Below are 21,714 nucleotides of genomic sequence, written 5' to 3'. Positions count from 1 at the left end.
ACATTTCCTGCCCTCCTGGAAAGGGCAAATATAAAGCTTAAAACGTTTCTTATCTCCCTCCCAAGGAAATAATGTTGGACATGGTTCCAAATCTATGGCCATTTAGCTTTTGGCCAATAAGCTTCAAAGACAGAAGATTCCACCTGAGAGCTGAAACCAACTGGGAATAACCCAGGAGAGGCAAGATCGAATCGGGGGATGGCCATGGGCCTCGTGACATCGCAGAAGCAACCAGACAGATGCATAGCCGGTGGCTGGGTGGCCAGTCGTTGTCAGGAAAGCCACATGATGCCACTCATGAATCCTCACTCCGACGCCCACTCAGTCCTAGCCAGCGGGAGTGGAGTAGTGCTCCACAGTCTGACATCACAGAAACAGGAGGTGGTTCTCTAATTGGATACATCTCTGAACGCAGAAGTTTGCCTGATTTCTCATTTTGATCATTTCGGTTGGGAGTTCTGAATTACATCACACATTCCCTTGCCTGCTTAACTGGACACAGAACATGGCATGCTCTCGTTAACTCTCCAGTGCCTTCTTTTCTGTGCAGCCTCACAGTTCCGTCTCTCGTGGGTAGCTGGAACCGGCTCCTTCCGGCAAGCAGCCTTCATTTCTGCTCTCGTTTCTGTTTTTTCCAGCAAACACACATACTCCCATCTCCATCTGACCTGCCACTTCTAAGTCAGATAGTTGATTCTGAGCCACTTAGATGAAATCACACAGGAAGGCTCTGAGTATGGCCACAAGCACCAGTGTCCCCAGGGGTTACCAGGTTACATAAGCCAGGTATCGTTTTCCCTAAACATGATACTCTTTCCATCTTTCCTTTTCTAAGCTTTGGTAGAAATGTACGTAGAGAGAAATATCTCCCACCTATGAAAAAACATGGCTAGGGGCACAATTAAAACTGACAGACGGGCCGGGCGCGGTGGCTCACACCTGTAATCTCAACACTTTGGCAGGCCAAGGCGGGCGGATCACTTGAGGTCAGGAGTTTGAGACCAGCCTGGCCAACATGGTGAAACCCCCTCTCTACTAAAAATGCAAAAAATTAGTCGGGCCTGGTGGTGGGCACTAATTCCAGCTACTCAGGAGACTAAGGCAGGAGAATCGCTTGAACCTGGGAGGCGGAGGTTGCAGTGAGCTGAAACCGTGCCATTGCACTCCAGCCTGGGAAACAAGAGCGAAACTCCATCTAAAAAAAAAAAAAATGACAGACGGCCCAGCCTCAGCGGCAGGGACTCAGAAGTGATGGGCAGTAGGCAAAGAGAACCGACGTCCTTCTGCAGGGGGCCGCTGTCCCTCAGCTTTTGCTGATGGTGGGTGGAAAGCAAACATGCAGGATCAACAAGCCCAGACCTTTGCTTTTAAGAGAAACCAAAACTTCAGATGTGTGTGTGTGAAATATTCCAGTATTTCTTAATGTTGTGTCCCATGTGGCTCACAAGCCACAAGTGACAGTTGAGGACCTCTTATAAGGTAATCTGCCCAGTTTTAGGGAAGGTGCTCTGTGATTGCAATTTGGAATTGCTGGAGGCATGTAAAACCATAAACCAGGAGATTGCAGATGCAGAAAAAAGAAAAAACACACACACACACACACACACGTCCATGTGAATAGAGGGTCTGGTTGGGGAAGGTGTGCCTGGGCACCTGCATGTGCACACGTACGCTCTCCTGGGTGAACGTGATCCTTCCCCTGAAGCACAGAAAGCAGTCTTCTGCAGGGAACACAGCTATTTTCCCCACCATACCAGACCTTTTTTCTCTTTCCACCAATGCCAAATTGCCTTAAAACAGCTGGGGAGTGCCTGGCTTCTTGATGGCTCAACTACCAGGGCTTCTGGACATGTTCTTCCTCCTGACCCCGGTCCCGTGATTTGTAAAAGAGCTCTGTAACTGACAGTAACTTCTCTTTCTCTATCAGGGCAGCAAAGTGCAGGGAAGAGTCTAGAAGCTGGTTTCTGCCTCCCAAGGCATCATAAGTCAGCACTCCTGGGTAAGATGCTGACCTTCTGCATCCCTTCCTTCCGCCATAAAATTCAGAAGGCTCAGATAACCCCTTGACTTCCTGATTTCCAATCTATGACAGTTTCCTTCTGTCCAGTCACTAAATTTAACAGAAAAAATAAAGCCTTAAGAGGTTAAAGAATCCCTTAATCAGTGAGATTAGAAGCCCAGAGCCTGTACATGAGCCTCTCTTTGTCCAGTGCTAAATACCTTTGGTCTGCACTAGTCCTCAGTCATTAGTCCTTCCTTAAAAATCCAGAAACTGGTCATCTGGTTCTGGGCTTCTCTAGCTAGGCTCACTGCCTCTGTGCCCTGGAAACTCAGGGGAGGGAAAGATAAAATTTAAAATCACTTAATTCCATTTTCTATGGGCAGCTCTGCTAAGGAGTTTGGTTGGGTAGAAAATGAATAGTTATTTTTAAGTGTGTGTGTGTGTGTGTGTGTGTGTGTGTGTGTGTTTAGGTAATCCTTACAGTTCCATTTCCCATGGGAAAATATGCTGCAGTTGGAGTTAGAAAATTTGGGTCCCAGGCACAGCTCTGCCCCTAATTTCCTGTGTGATCTTGGGCAAATCATTTCACTTCTCTGCATCAGTCTCCTTCTTCATAAAGAGGCATTCACTGCCCCCTCCATCTGTGACCCTCAACACCACCCTCTGCAATGCTCCAGGGCTTGAGGGAAGGGTTAAGTGAGAATTCTCATTCTAGTTTGGCTGGAAACAAACTTTGTTAAACTATATACGTATTACACATATGTATTATACATTATTACATATCCATCCTATTCTTCCAAGATATATTCAGATTATATTTCTGTATATTAAATCACACCGTAAGTGCAATTATTTAAAGAAATTCTGCTGTGAATCCTCTAGGCAAAGAGCCTTCTGGTAAAAATAGCTAGCTATCCTGAGTCTATTTTTTATGTCATATTTCATTTAAATGTTTATTTCAGAGAACAAAACTGCAGTCGGCAGGGACCCTGCCTTTCTCTGACATGCAGGTCGTTTCGGCCCCACTCTCAGACGGGTGTTTGGTGTCTCTAAGGGTCTCTCTGCTGATTGGCAGTGGGAAGAGCCATGCTTTCCTAAGAGTTTATTTCCTGCTAAACTCTTTAACTGGCTGCCTCTTCTGAATCTCACAGCAACTGTGTAAGGCAAGTGATGTTAGCTTCCTTATTTTGCAGATGACGAAACTGAAGCTTGGTGAGGTTAAATGAGGTACAGCTAATAAACAGTGATTCAGACCAATTCTCCAACTCCCAAGGCAGGCAAGCCAGCAAGCTCAGAATCCTCAAACACGAGGGCAGCCACGTCACATTGCCCTGGGATGGGACCTTTATAAGAAGCCATAGTGGCTATGGCAGCGAGCTGAGGGTGAAGACAGCAATCTGGCCCGCGCCAAGACCCCTAACAAGACATGTCATAAATGCTCTTTAGGTGGAGTGAAGGCCAATGGAGACCCACAAGGGCAGGGGAGCTGGCTTCTTCCAACTACAAGGCCTCCTGTCTCCTCTGCCTTAAAGAAGGACAGGAAAGCAGAAACACACCCACGGGAGATTAAAAGGTACCCCCACCTGCAAAGGGGGCCGTGAAGGTGACTGGGGAACAGAATGCATGCTGAGGATGAGGACCAGGGCAGTGGAAGTTTGAAAGCCATTGGAACAGTGTAGGAAAACTCTGGGCCAGGGTCTGGCTTGTGATTTCTGTCCCTTCTGCTAAATAGAAGACCCTGCATTCGTCCCAAGGAAGAAGGCATGAGCAGGTGCATGAGGAAAACTCAAGTGGAGTGTCAACCACTGAGAATGTTGAAATGGGAGAGGGAGATCAGTGGCAGTACTGAGGAAGGGCTCCATGGAAACACATTCCACGTATATACGCTACACACATAGAGGATATATAGCACAGTGTGTGTGTATATGAGTATATGTATAAGCGTGTATATATGTGCCTGTACATACATGTGTGTATATATGTGTTTGTGTGTGCATATATGTGTGTATACATGTGCATGTGTATATTTATGTTTGTGTATATATACGTGTATATGTGGCTTTGTGTGCGTATATATGTGTGTATATATGTGTATGTGTGTGTATTTGTGTATGTATGTGTATATATGTGTATGTATGTATATATATTTATGTGTGTATATATGTATGTGTGTATATGCATATGTGTGTGTGTGTGTGTGCACTTTCAGAGACCCATAGGGAACAAAAGCACAGGACACCTGCTACTGCTCCATCAGAGACAAGCTGGCATGTAAACAGAAGTCTATATACACATTTAGGTGCTATGGCTTCATTCTCTCTTCTTGCCCAATAACAGTTAGACCCTCACTGCCTTCCATTCTGTTCCATCTCCCCTGAAGAGGATGAAACACACATTACCGTGTGCCCTTAAATACATCACAACCCCTGTGAGCTTCAGTTTTCTTATCTGCCAAAGAAAAAAACAAAGCCTAGCCTACCTACCTCATTTCATTGCTGAAGGATGATAATAACAGGTGACATTGTACATTTAAACACTATACATACATTAATTTATTTAATCCTCAAAACAACCGTATCAGATTGGTACTATTATTATCCTCCATTTGACAGAGAAAGAAACTGAGGCCACAGAACTGTTTCATAACTTGCCCGACGTTACCCAGCGAAGGAGGGATTTGAGCCGCGACGATGTGGCTCCAGCAACTATGCTGTTAACCCCTTTGTTAAATAGCTCGATGTCTGAAAGCACTGAACGTGTTTGAAAAGGTTCTGTAAATGAATGGCGCCGTTCTTATTCTCGCTGGGACTATTCCCACTGGGAAGGACGCAACGCAAGGTCAGGATTCCCTGGGTGAGGATAAATCCTGCAGCCTCAGATCTGCAGCCCCACTAGCCAGGTACCACGCTTCCAGTGGCAAGTCCTCCCCGCCCCTCCCAGCTGCAGGACTGTCTTCCTATGTTCTTTTTCAAAGCAGTGTCTCTGCTGCCAAGAGCAGGTTTGTCTGTCTCCTGGAGACAGCGGTTGTCAAGCCCTGAGAGAACAGCAAGCATGTCAAAAATAGCAGCGCCAGCAGACTGCGTGGCTGCAATTTCCTTTTGAAATGTCGGCTTTGCTCTCACCAAAGAGCCAGGGTCTGTCTGCGCTCCTTGCAGCCTGCAGCAGAAGCTGCTTAAGATTCCAAAATGTTTTCTAGGAGGAGGTAAAGTGTATCGGCTGAGGCTCGTGACCGAGGAATGAGGAATTCTCTTTAGAGTAACAATGATGAGGTTGGAGTTGGATTTAAAAAAAAAAAAAAAAAATTGTAATAAATCCCATCAGGGCTAGTCCCCAAACAGGTCAAGTGATAGCCAAGGTTAGACCAGTGTGAATGATACTTCCTGTCGGGTAGGAACCTTGCCTCTTGTGTTCTGAAAACTAGGGAGTTTCTCTCCTGGTGTTACTGTGCACCTTCAAACACAGCAGCTGCTTTGATAACTCCTCAAAGGCCGTGGCTGACAGATTTCCACTCCCCCTTTAGGGTACCAGGTGAAGCCAGAGGATGAGAACCAAGAAGACCAAGAGGCAGGGTGAACTACTTTCTCAAGTTCAGAACATGAAAACCACGACCATCTCTCACCCCACAGAGACCTCAAGGCCAGCACAGAGAAGTGGTTCATCAGGAGACCTGGCAAGATGAGAGGCTAAGAGCCCGTCTGTCTTTCTTCCCCACGGCCTATGTCTGAAAAGATCCCTCTCTCTGCCAACTGCCAAGCTCCAGACCTTATTCTGCCATGAGCTATGTGTGCAACCCGAGGCAAAATATGAAGTGGGACGGAGAGAGGAACTCCTACCACCTAGTAAATGGAATTCTTTTCCTCCCCTAAGTGACTGTGACAAGGTAGGACTGGAGCACATTTTCCTCCCCACTTCCTTCCCATGGCAATAACACACAGTCAAAACCCACGTGAGCCAGGACGGCAGCTCCAGCCAGATTGTCCTGGAAGGACCACGCTCTCTGGGAATCTATCTTGGAATGTATGTTGAGTTGCAGGCAGATAGAGATGCCGCTGCAAGCAAGGGCTCAGCCAGTGGAGAGGAGAAATGACAAGCCACAGGACTGGCTGGTGCATCTGAGGAAAGCACCAAGGGGAGGGAAGGGAGGGTCCAGTGGGCACAAGGCAAAGCGGGCCAAGAGGAGATCAGAGTCTGGGAGAGAATCATTGAAAGGCTCAGTAAGACAAATGAAGGCCGTTACCGCCCACTTCTTTTGTTTACCGGAAGCACCAAAGACTGCTGGGACCTCATCATAGGGCTGTTAAGCATCAATAACGACTGTAGAGGGAGTGTAGGGAGGGAGCCAGGGAAAATAAAACCTTTATCTACCCACAAAAAAAAATTTTCAAAAAATTTGAAAATAAAATAATAACCATAGTAGATAAGTAAATAAAACCTTGCAATCTCTTAAGGAATTCTGAGCTTACAGGTGCAGGGATTTGGTGGGGTTTTTGGTTTGTGGGAACTTTTCTTGGAATTTTTTTCTTTTTGCCAGCAAAGTGTAAGTTCCCTGGGCAAGCTCAAGGCCACAGTCCTATAGAATGAATAATGTTCAACATATATATCATAGTTCAATGCATGCTAATTATGCCCTGCACTTACCCAAAAAACGGCATGACATATCTTTAGAGGAAAAAAAAGAAAAAAGAAAAAACCACGTAACTCTTACAACAATTTGATGTCAAAATGAAGCACACACAGACACACGCACACACACACATCAGTTCGTGGTATTGTGCATGAATAGCAACGATTAACTGCATATAAACTCTAAAGTGTCCCCATGTGGCAGAAGAAAAAAACTGCCATTCTATTCTAGATATTGTCTGGTCCATTTTTAGACATGCTAAGCTTCTAGATTTATAGGACCAAACCGTTCTCCCAGCTCAGATGGAAAACTCCCAGATTATTAGACTCGTTGCTTTCTTTTTTTTTTTTTTTCACAATTCAATGATTTTGGGGTGCAATTTTGAGAGTTGTATGATTATTACCACAGTCCTGCTTTAGAGCATTTCAATTACACCCCAAAACTTATCTGGGGCCAATTGTAATAGCACAACCTTCAACCCCCGGGGGCCCCCCAGGTTGTCCTGATGTCCTGCTGCAGGTGGGACTTAGCCCGTGGTCTAAGACTTCTGGCAAGGAGTCCATCAATTCTCCTTGCGGACTGCCCGGTGAATCTTAATCCTCCTTGTCAAGGAGTGTTCCCTGCACCTTGCACCACTGAGATTTATGTCCTTTCCTTTTGTTTTGCCTTCAGTACCCGAGAGAGACAGCCAGATACTAACAAAACCTTCAAGTGAATTAAGGGCAGTTCTAAGGCCATCCCCGATTTAAGGCTTTTTCCAGGCTAACTGCAACCTTATGCCTGCCTCCTAAGCCCTCTTTTCTCTGTTTATTTGACATTTCTACTGTTCCTCTGTCTTTGACCTCTCTGCCAGCCTCCTAAGCTTGGAAACCCTGAGGTGGTCCAGGGCTACTCAGCAGAGGATTTGTCTGTGACTTCTCAGGGTCATTCTCTCCCTCCCAGCCTGCCTTCTCTCATTTATACTTGCAGGTTCAGGAAATTTCTGGGAGACATTTTTCTGAGCCCATGGCAGTCTCATCTTGCTTGGCAGGTTCAGGACTTGCCCCCACAGAGGTGAGCATGGTAGGAAAGAATGGCAGAGTGAGAAGTCAGGAAAAAGTGGAATACTCCGGCTGCAGACAGACCTTAGCAAGCACAGCTGTCCTAGAGTTCAATGTGCGACCTCGACGTCAACACTCTAGGTGCTCCCAGCCACTGAAAAGGTGGAGAGAGGGAGAAAGATAGGCAGGAAGACACACATAGAAGGAAGAAGATGGTAAAACAACAGAGGGGGAAAACCAGAAGGAAAAAAAACTAGAGAAAGGGGAAAAAAAGGCAGAGACAGTAAGAATGAAAAGAAGGAAAGGGAAAAATGCACAGAAAAAGAGATAATTTTTTAAAGGGGCCAGCAGCATCAAGGGGACAGAAACAGAGAAAAAGGAAACTGAAGTCAATGGAGTCAAAGAGAAATACACAGAAAAAGCGAGGTAGCCCCTGAGGGAAGGGGAATGAAAACCCTGCATCTCTCCAGATGCATGCGCTTCCCCACCTTCTCTCTCTCCCCACCCCGTTCTAATTTAGCCTGCAGGACTGAGCCAAAAACGAAACTCCCCTCCAGCAGAACCTACCTCACCTGCAAAGACGGCGAGCTGTCCCTCCTCACTCCTTGGGGCCGAATATCCCACATCTCAGGCTGAGGCTGGCAGTTCCAGAAGGTCCTCTGGGAGCTCTTTCCGGCTTGAGTCAGGTGTAGTGAAGGCTTGGACCCTTCCTGTGAATCACCACCCCAGCTGTCCAGGCAACACAGAGTGCATATTCTCTTGGTGCTCAAGGCACAAAATCCAAATAAAGAGGCTCAGGGTCAGAGAGGGATCACTTGACAAAATTCTTCACAGAAACTAGGTCGAGCTACAGCCTCTCAGTTTTTCTTCGATGTCTTAAGAAGAAAGATCTTTGAGATTCCTCCCAGGAGCTAGATAGACTGTTCCCGGGGAGGAAGAAGTTGCAATTCTCCGCCTCTCGTGGAGCTGGGAAGAGCCTGCCTCTGCGGAGACGGAAACTCCAAGATACCTAAGACTATGATCACACCTGGTGAAGCCCAGCCTGGCTGTCACTCCAAGGAGAAGTTGTCCCCTCTAAGGGCTCCCCTCGACAGCTTGAAAAAATTAATACTGACGTTGGTTTAACCGGTTGCTTAACATTCAAATTTCTGAAGAATCAGGAGTAAGATGAGGCAGCTTCAATGACTGGGTGGGGAAACTAGGAAGAACAGTCCAGACAGGAAGCTTTGAGGCCCTGCTTCCTCCACATTTTCCAAAAGTCCCACATCCGTGCCCTGGCTCTTCCAGCCCCTAAGCCACGATGTGGGAGGTGCTCCCATTTGAGAAGCTGGGAAGATGCAGTCCCCTGGTCTCCCTTGATGCCCAAAGCAGAAGATAGAGAGAACAGTCTGGAAGGTTGCTACGGCAACCAGAGTCCCTGGTGAGCTGGGCTCTCCACAAACGCTTTCAGGCGTGCTCTGACTTGAAAAGGAAATGTTTTCTCAGGGATGGTGATGAGGGTGATTACATACACATATACAGAGATACATGCATACAGGTCTCAACTTTCACCCTCGGCTGGGAGCTTCCCTTCTGCCTCTGGAATGGGCTTTTCTCTTCTTTGCCCAGATAGCCAGCAGCAACGGGAGAGATTTGGAAAACTAGCACTTTCTGACCTCAGAGCAGGTTTTTGCATCATAAACATCTCTATCTTCTACTGTGTTTCAGGTCTGGAGAAGCCAAGCTCTCAGTCAAGGTGACCTCCAGCCATGGAAGGATCCCCCTGAACATATCTAAAGAGAACCCTCCTTTCTGAAGGGTAAGAAGAAAGGCTGAGGGGCTCAGTCCAAGAGGCCAAGGAGGGATTTAGGGAGCCAATGGTCCATAATGGCCTATTCTTAGGCTTTGGATCCAACTCTGGGGGAAGGCCTTGCCTATGGGGGTATGGGGAGAACTAAAAATCAAATCCATGACTAAGATTCACACATTTGCATAGCAATGTCCCCAGCTTCCCAGACATTCCCCATGAGGTAGGGAGGGGAAGACAGTAATGTTCCCATTTAATGGGTGGGTAAACTGAGGCACAAAGAGGGACTGTGGACCCAAGTTACCCTGTAAAGTTACGGCAAGATCGAGATTTAGATCTGGCAGTCACAGAAGCCACACTGCCTCTCAAGCAAACCCTCATAAGGCTGTCCTCTTGTAAGTTGCTCTTCGAGAGAATAATTTAAAAAAAAAATTATCATCAAAGAGTCTGAAAGCATAGATATAAAATTAAAAACAAGTTAATAGTCCTTTCAGTTTCAGAACTGCACCCAAAAGCTCTCAGAACAGTACATCACAGTTTATCAAAGGCAAAAAACAAATGGCAATGTTACTGAGAGATAAAAGAGAGGAGGTGGGCAGGTGGATAGATGGCAGTGGTCTCACAATGGAAGAAAATGGCTTAGATCGAGTGGGAACGCCACCACGTCACCTTACCAGTGAGAGCAGGTCAAATGCAGCTCCAAGGGGAGAGCAGGCAAGTGTTTGCTTGACTCAGCAAAAAAGCCTCTTAGACTGAGGCTGTTGGCAAAGAAATAATGCTTGTTCCTTATTCTAAACCACATATTTCACGCCCATAAAATGGGAAGAAACCCATGCTGCCATCCAATGTGTGCTTTTACCTGTCTAGGGCTTTAAGCTGGAGTTTGCTTGAGGAAGCCTTCAACAGCAATCCTAAATCAAATTCCCAGGAAGCAAGGTAGAGGGCTAGAGAAATTTTGGGGAAAATGAAGGAGAAAAGGCTGCCATCTGCAACGTGATTCCTCTGCCCCTTTGAGAAAACAGTATCTGTTTAAGTGGCACCTTGCTTCAGACTGTGATCAAGCCAGTTGCTTGACTCTACTCAGACATTCCTCCTGGCTCTGTGGTTCCCTCTCTCCAATTCTTCTGCTCAGGAAGGCACTTGCACAAAGAGTATTTGGCTCTGAGAAGCAACCTTCCTGGAAGCTAGAGAGTCAGGGGATCAGAGTGGGGAGGGCTAAATGTAGACCAAACACCAGTGCCTCTTGTGCTGGGGCACACCTTGAAAAATCCATTGGCCCCTTTGGTCCTGGACTAACCCCTGTGTCCTCCAAGTGGTAAAGTTTGATTGTATTTTCTCTAATTCCATCCAAGTTTAGAAACGAATAACGTATTTTGAGGCTGTGCAAATAAAGACTCTACCAAGGGTCATCTGCAGGATGACCAGTGGGTGTTACAGGGCACTGGAATAACAGCAAGTTGAGTACTGCTTCTGTCCTCCAGCTTCTTCCAGTTACCAAGTGACCTGAAGCTAGGAAACGCACATGACCCAAAGCAAAGAACACTAAGGAGGGAGCGAAGACTCAGATATGGCTGGTTTCCATCCTGTTGACATTGCTGTTCCTTGAGATATTATAAGTCCCAGACGTGAAAAATCAGTCTTGAGGGAAGGTCAGACATAAATGTATATCTCATCCATATGACAGAAGCTGGGCATGATTGGGTGGCACCGCTGGAATTTCAAAAATGTCACTTAGATGGATTAACCTTGAACGCTGCAGGGATTAAGCAACAAGGTTGATAGTCCAGGTATTTGGTCCTGGATGCCAGGTAGTGGGTGTAGGGGAGAGAGTCAAGAAGTCAACTGAAGCTAGAGTGAGTAGTGGAAACGAGAGGGAAGCCTAAGAGACTGTCAGCTCAGTGCTCCCCTCCTGCAGGCCCTGCCTCCATGGGTCAGACCTCCGTGAGCATTCTTTTCTCTGCATAGGCCCGATGTGGCGTAGGAAGGTAGCTGGGTCTCCGTTCCCGGTTAGCCTCGGGGAAGTCAGGCTTGCCAAGTCCGTTGTCAGTTGCCCTCAGGTCCGGCGCAGGCTGCCCACAAGTGACGTGGGTATACTGGCCTTGCTCCTCCTGCTCCGTCTCCCGGTGGTAGAAGTAGTTGAAGTTGGAGACGATGACGGGCACAGGCAGGGCAATGGTGAGGACCCCAGCGATGGCACACAGCGAGCCCACGATCTTGCCCCCCACAGTCATGGGGTACATGTCCCCGTAACCTACCGTGGTCATTGTAACCACTGCCCACCAGAAGGCATCCGGGATGCTGGGGAAAAGCGAATCGTCATCGTCAGCCTCTGCGAAGTAGACGGCACTGGAGAAGAGGATGACCCCAATGAAGAGGAAGAAGATGAGCAGCCCCAGCTCCCTCATGGAGGCCTGCAAGGTCTTGCCCAGGATCTGCAGCCCCTTGGAGTGGCGGGAGAGCTTGAAGATGCGGAACACCCGGACCAGGCGGATGACTCTGAGGATGGCCAGGGACATGGCCTGCTGCCCGTTCTGGCCGCCTCCTCCACTGGCCGGTTGCTGCTCCTGCTGCTGCACCAGCTCAGTGCCCAGGGTGATGAAGTAGGGGAAGATGGCCACCAGGTCAATGATGTTCATGATGTTCCGGAAGAAGGCCGGCTTGCTGGGGCAGGCGGAGAAGCGCACCAGGAGCTCAAAAGTGAACCAGACAATGCAAAGCGTCTCCACCAAAAAGAAGGGGTCTGTAAAGAAGGAGCCCCCAAGAGTACTGAGTGAGGACGAGCCCCCGGTCCCCATTTCCCCAGGGGAGATGCCATGATGAAATGTGTAGGAATCGTCTTCATCCTCCTCTTCCTCCTGACTCCCCCTGGAAACTGGGGAGACTCGACTCACACCACCATTGTTTCCACCTCGACCATCTACACGGAACTGGGGTAAGGTCTCCAGGCAAAAGATGACGATGGAGATGAGAATGACCAACACGGAGACGATGGCGATGCCCCTGGCCGGCCCCGAGCTCTCTGGGTACTCGAAGAGCAGCCACACCTGGCGCTGGAAGGGCTGGGAGGGCAGCGGCTTCTCGTCCTCGCCACCTTCGGGCAGGCAGCCCTCGTCCTCCCGGAAGGCCGCCAGGGCCTCGTCCCCCAGCTGGTAGAAGCGGATCTCCTCCAGGAAAATGTCCAGGGGCACGTTGACCGGCCTCCGCAGGCGGCCCCCAGACTGGTAGTAGTAGAGGATGGCGTCGAAGCTGGGCCGGTTGCGGTCGAAGAAGTACTCGTTCCTCAGGGGGTCGAAGAAGCGGACTCGGCGGCCGGGGTCTCCGAGCAGCGTGTCCGGAAACAGCGACAGGGTGCGCAATTGTGTCTCAAAGCGCAGCCCGGAGATATTGATCACCAGCCGCTCGCTACTACAGCAGCCCCCGCCCCCGCCGGCCTCCGGGAAGTCTCCCGCATCCTGTTGCTCCCCCTCCGGCCCACGGACCTCCCCCGGTGCCGCCAGCGTAAGGGATTTCTCCGATCTCATGCCCCCTCGGAGGTGCGCTCCCCGCCACTAGGACGGCGCCCACGACACAATCTCTGGAGCGCGGCACCCGCTCCCCAGCTCCCGGCTGCGCCCTCTTTAGGGTGGGGCTCGCGCTCCTCCCGGTTCGCGGTCTGACCTGGCCGTTGGGTCCGTAAGCCCTAAAGCCCTGGTCCCTGCAAGGCTGGGTCCGGGGAGGTGACCTGGGCGCTGGGGATTTGGCTCTGCGCTTCCCGTTACCCGCGCCCCGGTGCTAGAGCTTACTGGGATGCCCGGAACCGCACACAGGCGGGTGTGAAACTGGCTGCCCGAAAAGACGCGTGGCTTCGCCCCCAGAGGTGCCTGAGACCCGGCTCCCGGACGCAGAGGTCCGCCCTCCAGCCGGGCTAGCTCTTCCCAGTTCCCACTGCGCTCCTCCAGCCGCTCCGGACCCCCGGCTGCCGCTGGTACCGAAGCGCCAGATGCGCCTCCCTCCGGCTCGGCAAAGACTCCTGGCGGGGCTCGGCCTCCGCCCTGCGTCCACCGCGGGGCTGGGTCCAGCCAAGGTCGCGGTTCCGGCCGCCACAGCCGCCACCTCCTCCCTAGGAGCCGCGCCGCAGGCCTCGCAGAGGGCCCTGGGCTGCCCCGGCGCCCGAGCGCGGGGACCCACCTCCCCACGGCTCAAGGCTTCGCTGCCGCCGCCGCAGCTGCAGCGGCTCGGCTCTCCGGTCTGCCCTTCCTTCCCAACACACACTCTCCAAGTGACGTGGCAGGCCCCGCCTGCTGCCCCCTCCCACCCCACTCCCACATCACACCCCTCGCCCAGCCAGGGGCTGCCGCGAGCCAGGGCGCCATGGAAATAGACGCACACTTGCCTCACCAGTAAGCTTTCCCGCGCTCTCCTGGCACGCCTCTCGCTTTCACACGTTCACATTCGCGCCCCCCTCCACAAGCGCCGGCACCCTGATACCACACCCCCTCCACTCCCGCAATCGGCTTTTCTCATTTCGATTTACCGAGTTGACCTGCGCAGTGTATTTCATCAATAAGAAGACACACCCCGCCCCACCACACAATACGGAGCACTGTGCATCCACTCAAACAGAAATCTAAAGAAAACATTAAATCATACATTCTTCTGTCTTTAGGAAGACCCGTTTGCCAACCTCTCCAATATCTACAGGAAAAAAAAAAAAAATAGAGAAAGTATTTTTGAGATGCCTTGAGAGCTTCCAATTTAAATTCCAATATAATTCTCCCTCTACCTTTGCAAGCCTGGGAGGGCGAGGCTGCAACTCTCCTAGAATTGCAAAGGGATGGGAGAGAAAGGGTGGCAAGTGGATCAATGCCTTTCCCATCAGAAGACTTCCAGGGGAGTCCTGAGAGCCTGAGGCAACAACCCCAGTGAGGAAGGACCCTGAAGATGGAAGCACCTCAGAGATAACTCAGCCCAGGGCACACTGCACCCTGGGGATCCTTTGCTCCCAGCCACCCCGGAGGATGCATCTGGAATTTCTGCTTATTGGGTGGCCAAAAAAAAGGGAGAACAGGGTGAGTGGAAAAGGGGTATGTAAGAGTGTTGATTGAAACAATAATAGCTACATTTACTGGGCATTGAATATGTGCCAGCCACATTCTAGGTGCTTTCCCAGAAAGATGTCCTCTCCTTGTAGGCCATGTTACAACAAAGGCCCCTTTGGCAGTATTTGAGTGGGGCAAAGTTTGTTGTGAGGGACCAGTTGACTCTTCCTAACTCTCCAGCAAGAAGGTGATAAGAATTTCCATCCATTTCTGTCTTTCTTCACGAGACCAGACAAGTTGGGGTCTGGTAGAGGAAGACTCAACTGATCTTTTCAGACGGACACTTCCAGGTAGGGTTGACATTTGCTTCTCTGTGCCTCGATTTCCTCTTTTCTGGCTGGCTGTAGCCAAAATGAATTGGCTAACAACTATAAAGTGTTTTTGTGTAGCTTCTGGTGCATATTAGGTCATTAGTATGCATTCATTGAGGTTAATGATGAGCATGACACATAAAGTTGCTCTCAACCACAGGATGCATGTGAGAGTTCTTTGTATTGCACGGAGTATTTTAAAACCACAGTGGTTCTCAGCAGCATTCACTCTCAGACAGTTGGAGGAAAGAGAGAACCAAGGCTCCTGGATGTGTCGGGAAGGGGTCAGGTGTTGAGTGGGTAAGAAAGATGCTAGTATTAGAACTCACTGCATGCTCATTCTCCAGTCTTGCTCCTCACCAGTTGAGCCAGGCAACAGCCTCTGCTCCCTTTCTGAGCTTGCACAGCTGATTTCTGGCACCAATACCCTGTGGGCTTTTTTGATCCCCCGGGATAGAAATCAAAAGAGATCACGGCAGACAGTAGCAAAGAGAAAGACTTTTATGAAAGCTTATGGACATAAGGGACCAAACACCAGGAAAGGAAGCGGGTTGCTCTCCAAAGTCAAGGTGTGGGTTCCCTTTGTGGGGTCTGCAGTAAGGGGAAGTCAGGACATGTAGAGGTGAGGTTTTTCTGGCACATGTACAATGGCTTAAGATGCTGCTTCATACAACATATGTCTCATTAACATCTTAAATCTCCACCTGTGGGCATGATTTTTAGTACTAAAATAAGGAAAAGTTCACGATGAGGTGAAAGTTAAGCCTAGCTAGGCACCTAGGACCTCAGGAAGGTCCTTAGTTCTCTAAAGCAAGGGGTTAATTAATTTGTGGTTAATAGCTTCTTGGGCCTTTGATGCTGACTGGCTGGGAGTTACAGCTTGAGTAAGGGGCTTTTGTTCTTTTTTCTCCAAACCACATGACAACAGGAAAGCAGCCAGCTTGCCCATCTCATGCTTGCCTGTCCATTTCCACTCCCTTCTCTCACCTTGCATGTCTCAGTGAAAGGAGAGAAAGCAAGTACACGGAGTCATCTAGCGGAGTTTTCTCACTTACAGGCTATGTAATTAAGCCATTTAGACTCCACACAAAAGTTGCTCTGTTTAAAAAACTTTTTGAAAGAAAAGAAAAGGAAACCAACAGCAAATACAGTATAGAAGATACTCTTTACCCTCATCCAGTTATCTGTCACTTTACCCTCATCCAGTTATCTGTCATTATTTTCTGAGTCATAAATTGACTAACCCATGATTTTTTGTTTTTGTTTTCCAATTTATAATGAATAATTCATTTGCAGGTTTGTTTTCATCATGGCCATTTTTATTCACGAGACTGTCAACTAGGTCAGTAATTCTTCAAAACCAATCCTGGCAAAGCATGGGAAGGAAGCTTCATTCTGCAGAAGGGTACACACCCTGATAAGGTGTCAAGAACCTCTGTTTGAGTACCCCTCGGGTTAAGCCTGGCTGGGCTGCCGGCCACCCTATGGGCGGAGCTGATGTTCCGTGATTACCTTCACATCAAGCATGAGGTTGTGTCCCAAGAGGGGTTTCACTGTGCCCGGGGAGGTTCCCCAAGAAGGAAAAGCCATTGGCAAATTCGTGAATCAGAGTTCTGTTTTTAGTTCTTTTGCGAAATAGACAACTCATTTCTTAGCTTAAGAAAAACCCTACGCCTAGATCATTCCCCCAAAGTGTATGTTAAGGATGAGTACAATCACATCTTCAGAAGTGCCAGTTCCCAGGTGAAGGAAGACACAACTCCATCCATAGACACTGCCAAGTGGCTTCCAGTGGCAGGTGATTGTCTCCCCAGCATTCACCAAGCACCAATTTCATGCCAGCACAGATTCTGTTGTTATTTTGTGTTGTTGTATCCAGATTCAGATGTTTGCCATAGTCATAGCGATCATTCATTTATTTAAAAAGTATTTATTGAGCACCTACTGGATGCCAGCATCGTGCCAGGTGCTGAGGATTTAGCAGTGATCTATACAAAATATCTGCTTTGATAAGCATACATTTTCATATAATAAATAAATTATATTATAGACAGAAAATTTTAACAGTAGACAATAAGGAAGATATTTCCATACTGCAGTAAATGCCTTGAGGAGGATAAATGGGATGCTATGTCAGAAATGAACTTGGGGACTTGACTTTGCAAGGGTAGCTGTAAAAGTTCCCTGGGAAGAGGTAGTATTTCAACTGACAATCCAAAGAGGAGAATGGAGGCTGGCACGGTGGCTCACGCCTGTAATCCCAGCACTTTGGGAGGCTGAGGCAGGTGGATCACCTGACGTTAGGAATTCAAGACCAGCCTGACCAACATGATGAAACTCTGTCTCTACTAAAAATACAAAAATTATCTGGGCGTGGTGGAGGGCGCCTGTAGTCCCAGCTACTCGGGAGGTTGAGGCAGGAAAATCACTTTAACCTGGGAGGTGGAGGTTGCAGCGAACCGAGATGGCACCACTGCACTCCAGCCTGGATGACAGAGGGAGACTCTGTCTCAAAAATAAATAAATAAGAGAATGGGGCCACAGTGCCAAAAGCAGGGAAGAGCATTCTGGACTGACAAGTGCAAAAGCCCTGAGCTAGAAAGGTCACGAGTGTTCAAGGTCAAAAAGAAGGCCGTGTGTTGGGAGGAGAATGGGCAAGGGAAAGGGAGGTGCAAGATAAGATTGAAGAATTAGCAAGGGTACCATCTTATAGGGTGAGGTGTTCAGGTTTTATCTTAAGGGCGGTATGAAGCCAATGATGGTTTTCAAGCAGAGGAGAGACGTGATGTGATTTACTTAGAGGCTGTGAGGGGAATGAATTATGAAGAGGTAGAAGAAGAAATAGAAAGACCAGGAAATTGCAGTCATCTGGGGAAAAGATGATGGTGACCTGGGCCAGAGAAAGGTAGAGTCGGTAGAGATAGAGTGGGGAGGAGGTAAGAGGAACTCAGGAGGTATGTTTAGATGATAGAATCAGCAGGAATTGGTCATCAATAAAACATGAGAAATAAGCAGCCAATGCCAAGCTCAAGCAACTAGGCAGGTAGCTGTCGCCCTTTACTGAGAAAGAGAAGACAAGGGGTTAAACAAGTTGGGATGTGTCAAGACCTCACCTTTAGATGTATTAAATTGGAGAGGGAAATTATACATGCAAATGAAGACATCGAGGAGGCGGTTATTTATTTAGGTCTGGAATATGAAAAAGAAACTTACGATTTATGAATTTAAAACATCTAGAAATATATAAATTCATGGTACTAAGGTCTTCTGCAGAAACAGAATATGGACAATGAAGAGAAATGACCAGGACCAAGTCCTTCACAGCAGTCTTCAATCTACCGGTCAAGGTCAGGAGGAAGGGCAGCCAGCAAAGGAGGCTGAGGGGTTGTCAGTGAGCTCAAAGGAAAGCCAGGAGATGGAGAGGTCCCAGAAACCAACAACCGCGACTAGACCCCAGGGGCCCCATCCTCCTGGGCCCATGCTGGCCTTCCAGTGGAACACATGATCTGCAACAGGTCAGGAGTACGTGGGGGGCATCCATGGGAAGAACCACCTAAGAATGGATGTATGTGCCCACAAGACGAGCACAGATAATGTGAAGCATCGTGTGATAACCATTTATATTCTGACCTCTGCCCTAGGTTCTAAAATGTACCTATTCCAGGTATATAAATGACATAAATGATCTGTCTTCCAGGCTTCCTTACATTTTTATTTTGCTGTGTGTGTGTGTGTGTGTGTGTGTACTTGTCATCACTCTGGTAATAGGATCCCTGAAGTTTTCCTCTTTCTCTGTGTAACCTCTGAGAATGGTTCTCCTCATGGTCCTGTCACCCACAGGCCCCTGCTGTGAGGACAGGGTGGCGAGTCATCAGCTCCCTTACCTCTTACTGAGAGAACATAACACTTGTGCACAAGCACAGACACACCCTCCCTAGAATGACCCACCCCACTCTTGAGCTTTCCACTGTGGAATCCAAACCACTCAGAGCCAGCAAGAAGCAGGGGTGATGAGTCTGAGCCCGTGTCCCTCATCTCACCATCTCACTCTGGGCAAGGCTCTGCCCTCAAGCTTCGGTTCTTCAGGGTGTTCCAAGTGGAAGCTCCTCTGTCCAAACACAGCATTCTGCCTGGCCTAACCCCCTTCTTCTGGTTCCCTCATTCACCCCTTTCCCCAGGGCCTGGGTCATGTTTACTCCTTCTCTTAACCTTCTCCTACTTTTTCTGCTGGAAAGAGAAGACAGCATTGAATCCTGGGGAAGAAAGGGAGAAAAATGGATGACTGGGTAATTCTATACTTTGCAGTCAATTTTTGCTATTTTCCTTTTATTCCCCTGTTTCTACACACACACACACACACACACACACACACACCAAAAATCTGGTCATCTGAGAGTTACATTAAAAAGAAGTCAGAGATCTTGAACTTCGAGGGTTAATTTCCTGCAGTAGCACCCACTGGTTCCACAAACTAATTGATGTGCCCTGCCAACACTTGATAGCACAACGCTTTGACCTGAAGTTCCCTTCTATTCGTTTAGTCTCTGGATGCACTATGGCCATTTCCCTCCTCCTGGGCTTCCCCTGTGGCCAAGTGGATGGAGTCAGGGGGACAAATGAAAACACATGTGCTATACAAAAGCACTATTTATAATTAGCTGCTTAGTCCAATTTTTAATGAGGATGATGATGTCAATTACAAAGTAGTGATGGTGATGATGATGTTCCATAATTCAGTAGAGAAAAATCTAACAGCTTTCACTTGAGTGAAGCGGTATATTAGAAAAGAAATGCATTAGACATCTGTGCCACACCAATCAACAGCCTCAGGAAATTACTGTCCATGCCAAGAAATAAATCTATAATGAACTCCTTCTCCTTCGGGGAGGATCCCAAGAGAGCTTGTTAGTATCCTAAGTTTGCAGCCTGCATCTTCATCCAATTCTCCTCCTGTGATAGTCATTAATGCTCTTTTCCAAATGTCTCCAGCTCTCCACTTTTCAGGAACATGGAGAATTTTACTGTCTCACTCACTTGTGGCTGTGTGGTACCAGGCAAGTAGTTTTGGACAGTGAGTTATAAGCAGAAGTGATGTGTGTCACTTCTGAACCAAAATATTTAATTCCTCATATGAAAGCCCCCAGAGCTTTCTTCATGCCAGCCACAATGACCAGCTTTGTTCAAGATGGTGGCTGCTCTGTCAGAGTGAGCTGCATTACAGGGTGAGGTGGCAGGAAGCTTGGCCCCCAGCTGAAGCAATAGTAGCATGAGTGAGAAACAAAGCCTTATTGCTCTAATCCTCTGGTATTCAGGGATTGATTTGTTCCCATAACAGAATCAAGTCTATCCAAACTGAAGTAAGAAGCTGCCAAAAGTAAAAAGTTAAAACCTGTGACATGGCCAGGCGTGGTGGCTCACACCTGTAATCCCAGCACTTTGAGAGGCTGTGGTGGGTGGATCACAAGGTCAAGAGATCAAGACCATCCCAGCCAACATGGTGAAACCCCATTTCTAAAAATACAAAAATGAGCTGGGTGTGGTGGTACACACTTGTAGTCCCAGCTACTCGGGAGGCTGAGGCAGGAGAATCGCTTGAACCTGGGAGGCGGAGGTTGCAGTGAGCCGAAATTGTACCACTGCACTCCAGCCTAGCAACAGAGTGAGACTCCGTCTCAAAAAAATAAATAAATAAAATTTTAAAAATTAAAAAAAAAATTTGTGACATTTGTTCTGTGGCCGGATGACAGGTATTGAAGAAACTTTATAGGAGGCCATTGCAGGCAATCCATGTTACAAATGGAAAAATATTCTGAAAACTGTCACCTAGTGATAACTTAGAAAGCAGATTATATCCCTAAAAACCCGTGTATCTAGGAAGATGGTTGAAAAACAGCTTGTTATACTGTATGGTGGCCACTGTTGGCTGCGTCTGATAATGTAGTGCAAGATATTGATGAGTTCAGAAAAGATTTGGCCAGTTAGTGAGCAGAGATGAAATGGACAGGAGAGAGTCCAGAAATGGGATTTTCAGTGTAGACAGAGACAGCTGCTTCTCATTCCCCAAAGAAGTAAACAAAACTTAAAAGACCTTTATACAAGAAAGACTGATGAGTACTTCAGCTCGTGCCATGGAACAAATCAAGCACAGGGCAGTCATGTCCATTGTCAGTTCCTCTGAATGGAATAAGTCATTTTAGGGCAAAAGTTTAATTGAAGTTATGGCTTCAAAAAATCATTCAAACTGGGCAAACTGGCTCAGGTAAGAGTGAGAGGAAAAACAAGACTAAAGCTGTGACATCCCACAAATAATATATACACCCAAATTATTGCTGTTAGGTTCACGTTGAGAAGAACCATGGCTCCCGCAGGCAAAATACACTTACCTATTCCCTAAGGAAGATAACCCCAAAGTCCTACCCAGTCCTGGTATCAAGCTGAAATGCTAGGTTCTCTAGCAGTGCGTCATAGTTTTTACATTAAGGAGTGACATGTGCTAGTCTCTACATCAGTTTTGAATATGGATTTCTGCAATTCGGAGACTTAGAAACCCAAAAGACAAATTATCTGCCTCTATCCCATAGCACGACATACAATGTCTCATTTAGAATAGGATAACAACTGTAACCATAGGTGTGGTTAGTGGCTCTCGGTACCTAGATCTGCCTGAAACACATAGGAAAAAGCCTAAGAAGATTTTCAGACAGTCATCCTGCCAAAGGAACCATGACCTGAACAAAACCATTCATGACTCTTCAAAATGTAAAGTACCGTTGGGCTCCTAAATTATCATGGACAAGAAGCAGGCCAAGAAAGCAGCTCAATATCATCTGCAATTCCCATCTCTGATAGGAGCAAGGAGGGCAACAGAAAGAA

General features: G+C 47.9%; 2 protein-coding genes across 7 annotated transcripts in view; both read right to left on the bottom strand.

The window, feature by feature from the left end:
- KCNA6 (potassium voltage-gated channel subfamily A member 6) overlaps positions 1-13,681 on the bottom strand; it is a 41,086-nt gene extending 27,405 nt beyond the window's left edge. Inside the window, exon 1 of one of the 2 annotated variants that reach the window (XM_032159357.2) lies at positions 8,239-13,681. In XM_032159357.2, the coding sequence (XP_032015248.1) occupies positions 11,384-12,973 (1,590 nt within the window). In that variant the 5' untranslated portion in view covers positions 12,974-13,681 and the 3' untranslated portion in view covers positions 8,239-11,383. Of the gene's footprint in view, positions 1-8,233 lie in introns of both variants that reach the window. The other variant, XM_032159356.2, reaches the window with a different exon arrangement.
- The window catches only part of GALNT8 (polypeptide N-acetylgalactosaminyltransferase 8), a 131,082-nt gene that overhangs the window by 28,527 nt on the left and 80,841 nt on the right, over positions 1-21,714 (bottom strand). For 4 of the 5 annotated variants that reach the window (XM_058442857.1, XM_058442860.1, XM_058442858.1 and 1 more), the window contains one exon: positions 18,677-19,094. The exons of the other annotated variant lie outside the window; for it this stretch is intronic. In XM_058442857.1, coding sequence (XP_058298840.1) covers positions 18,924-19,094 — 171 coding nt within the window. In that variant the 3' untranslated portion in view covers positions 18,677-18,923. Of the gene's footprint in view, positions 1-18,676; positions 19,095-21,714 lie in introns of those variants that run through there. 5 annotated transcript variants of the gene reach the window in all.

This window comes from Hylobates moloch, unplaced genomic scaffold (assembly GCF_009828535.3).
Source record: "Hylobates moloch isolate HMO894 unplaced genomic scaffold, HMol_V3 SCAFFOLD_8, whole genome shotgun sequence".
NCBI lineage: Eukaryota > Metazoa > Chordata > Mammalia > Primates > Hylobatidae > Hylobates > Hylobates moloch.
Note: the sequence above shows the minus strand (reverse complement) of the source record. Positions and strands in the feature narration are given on the sequence as shown.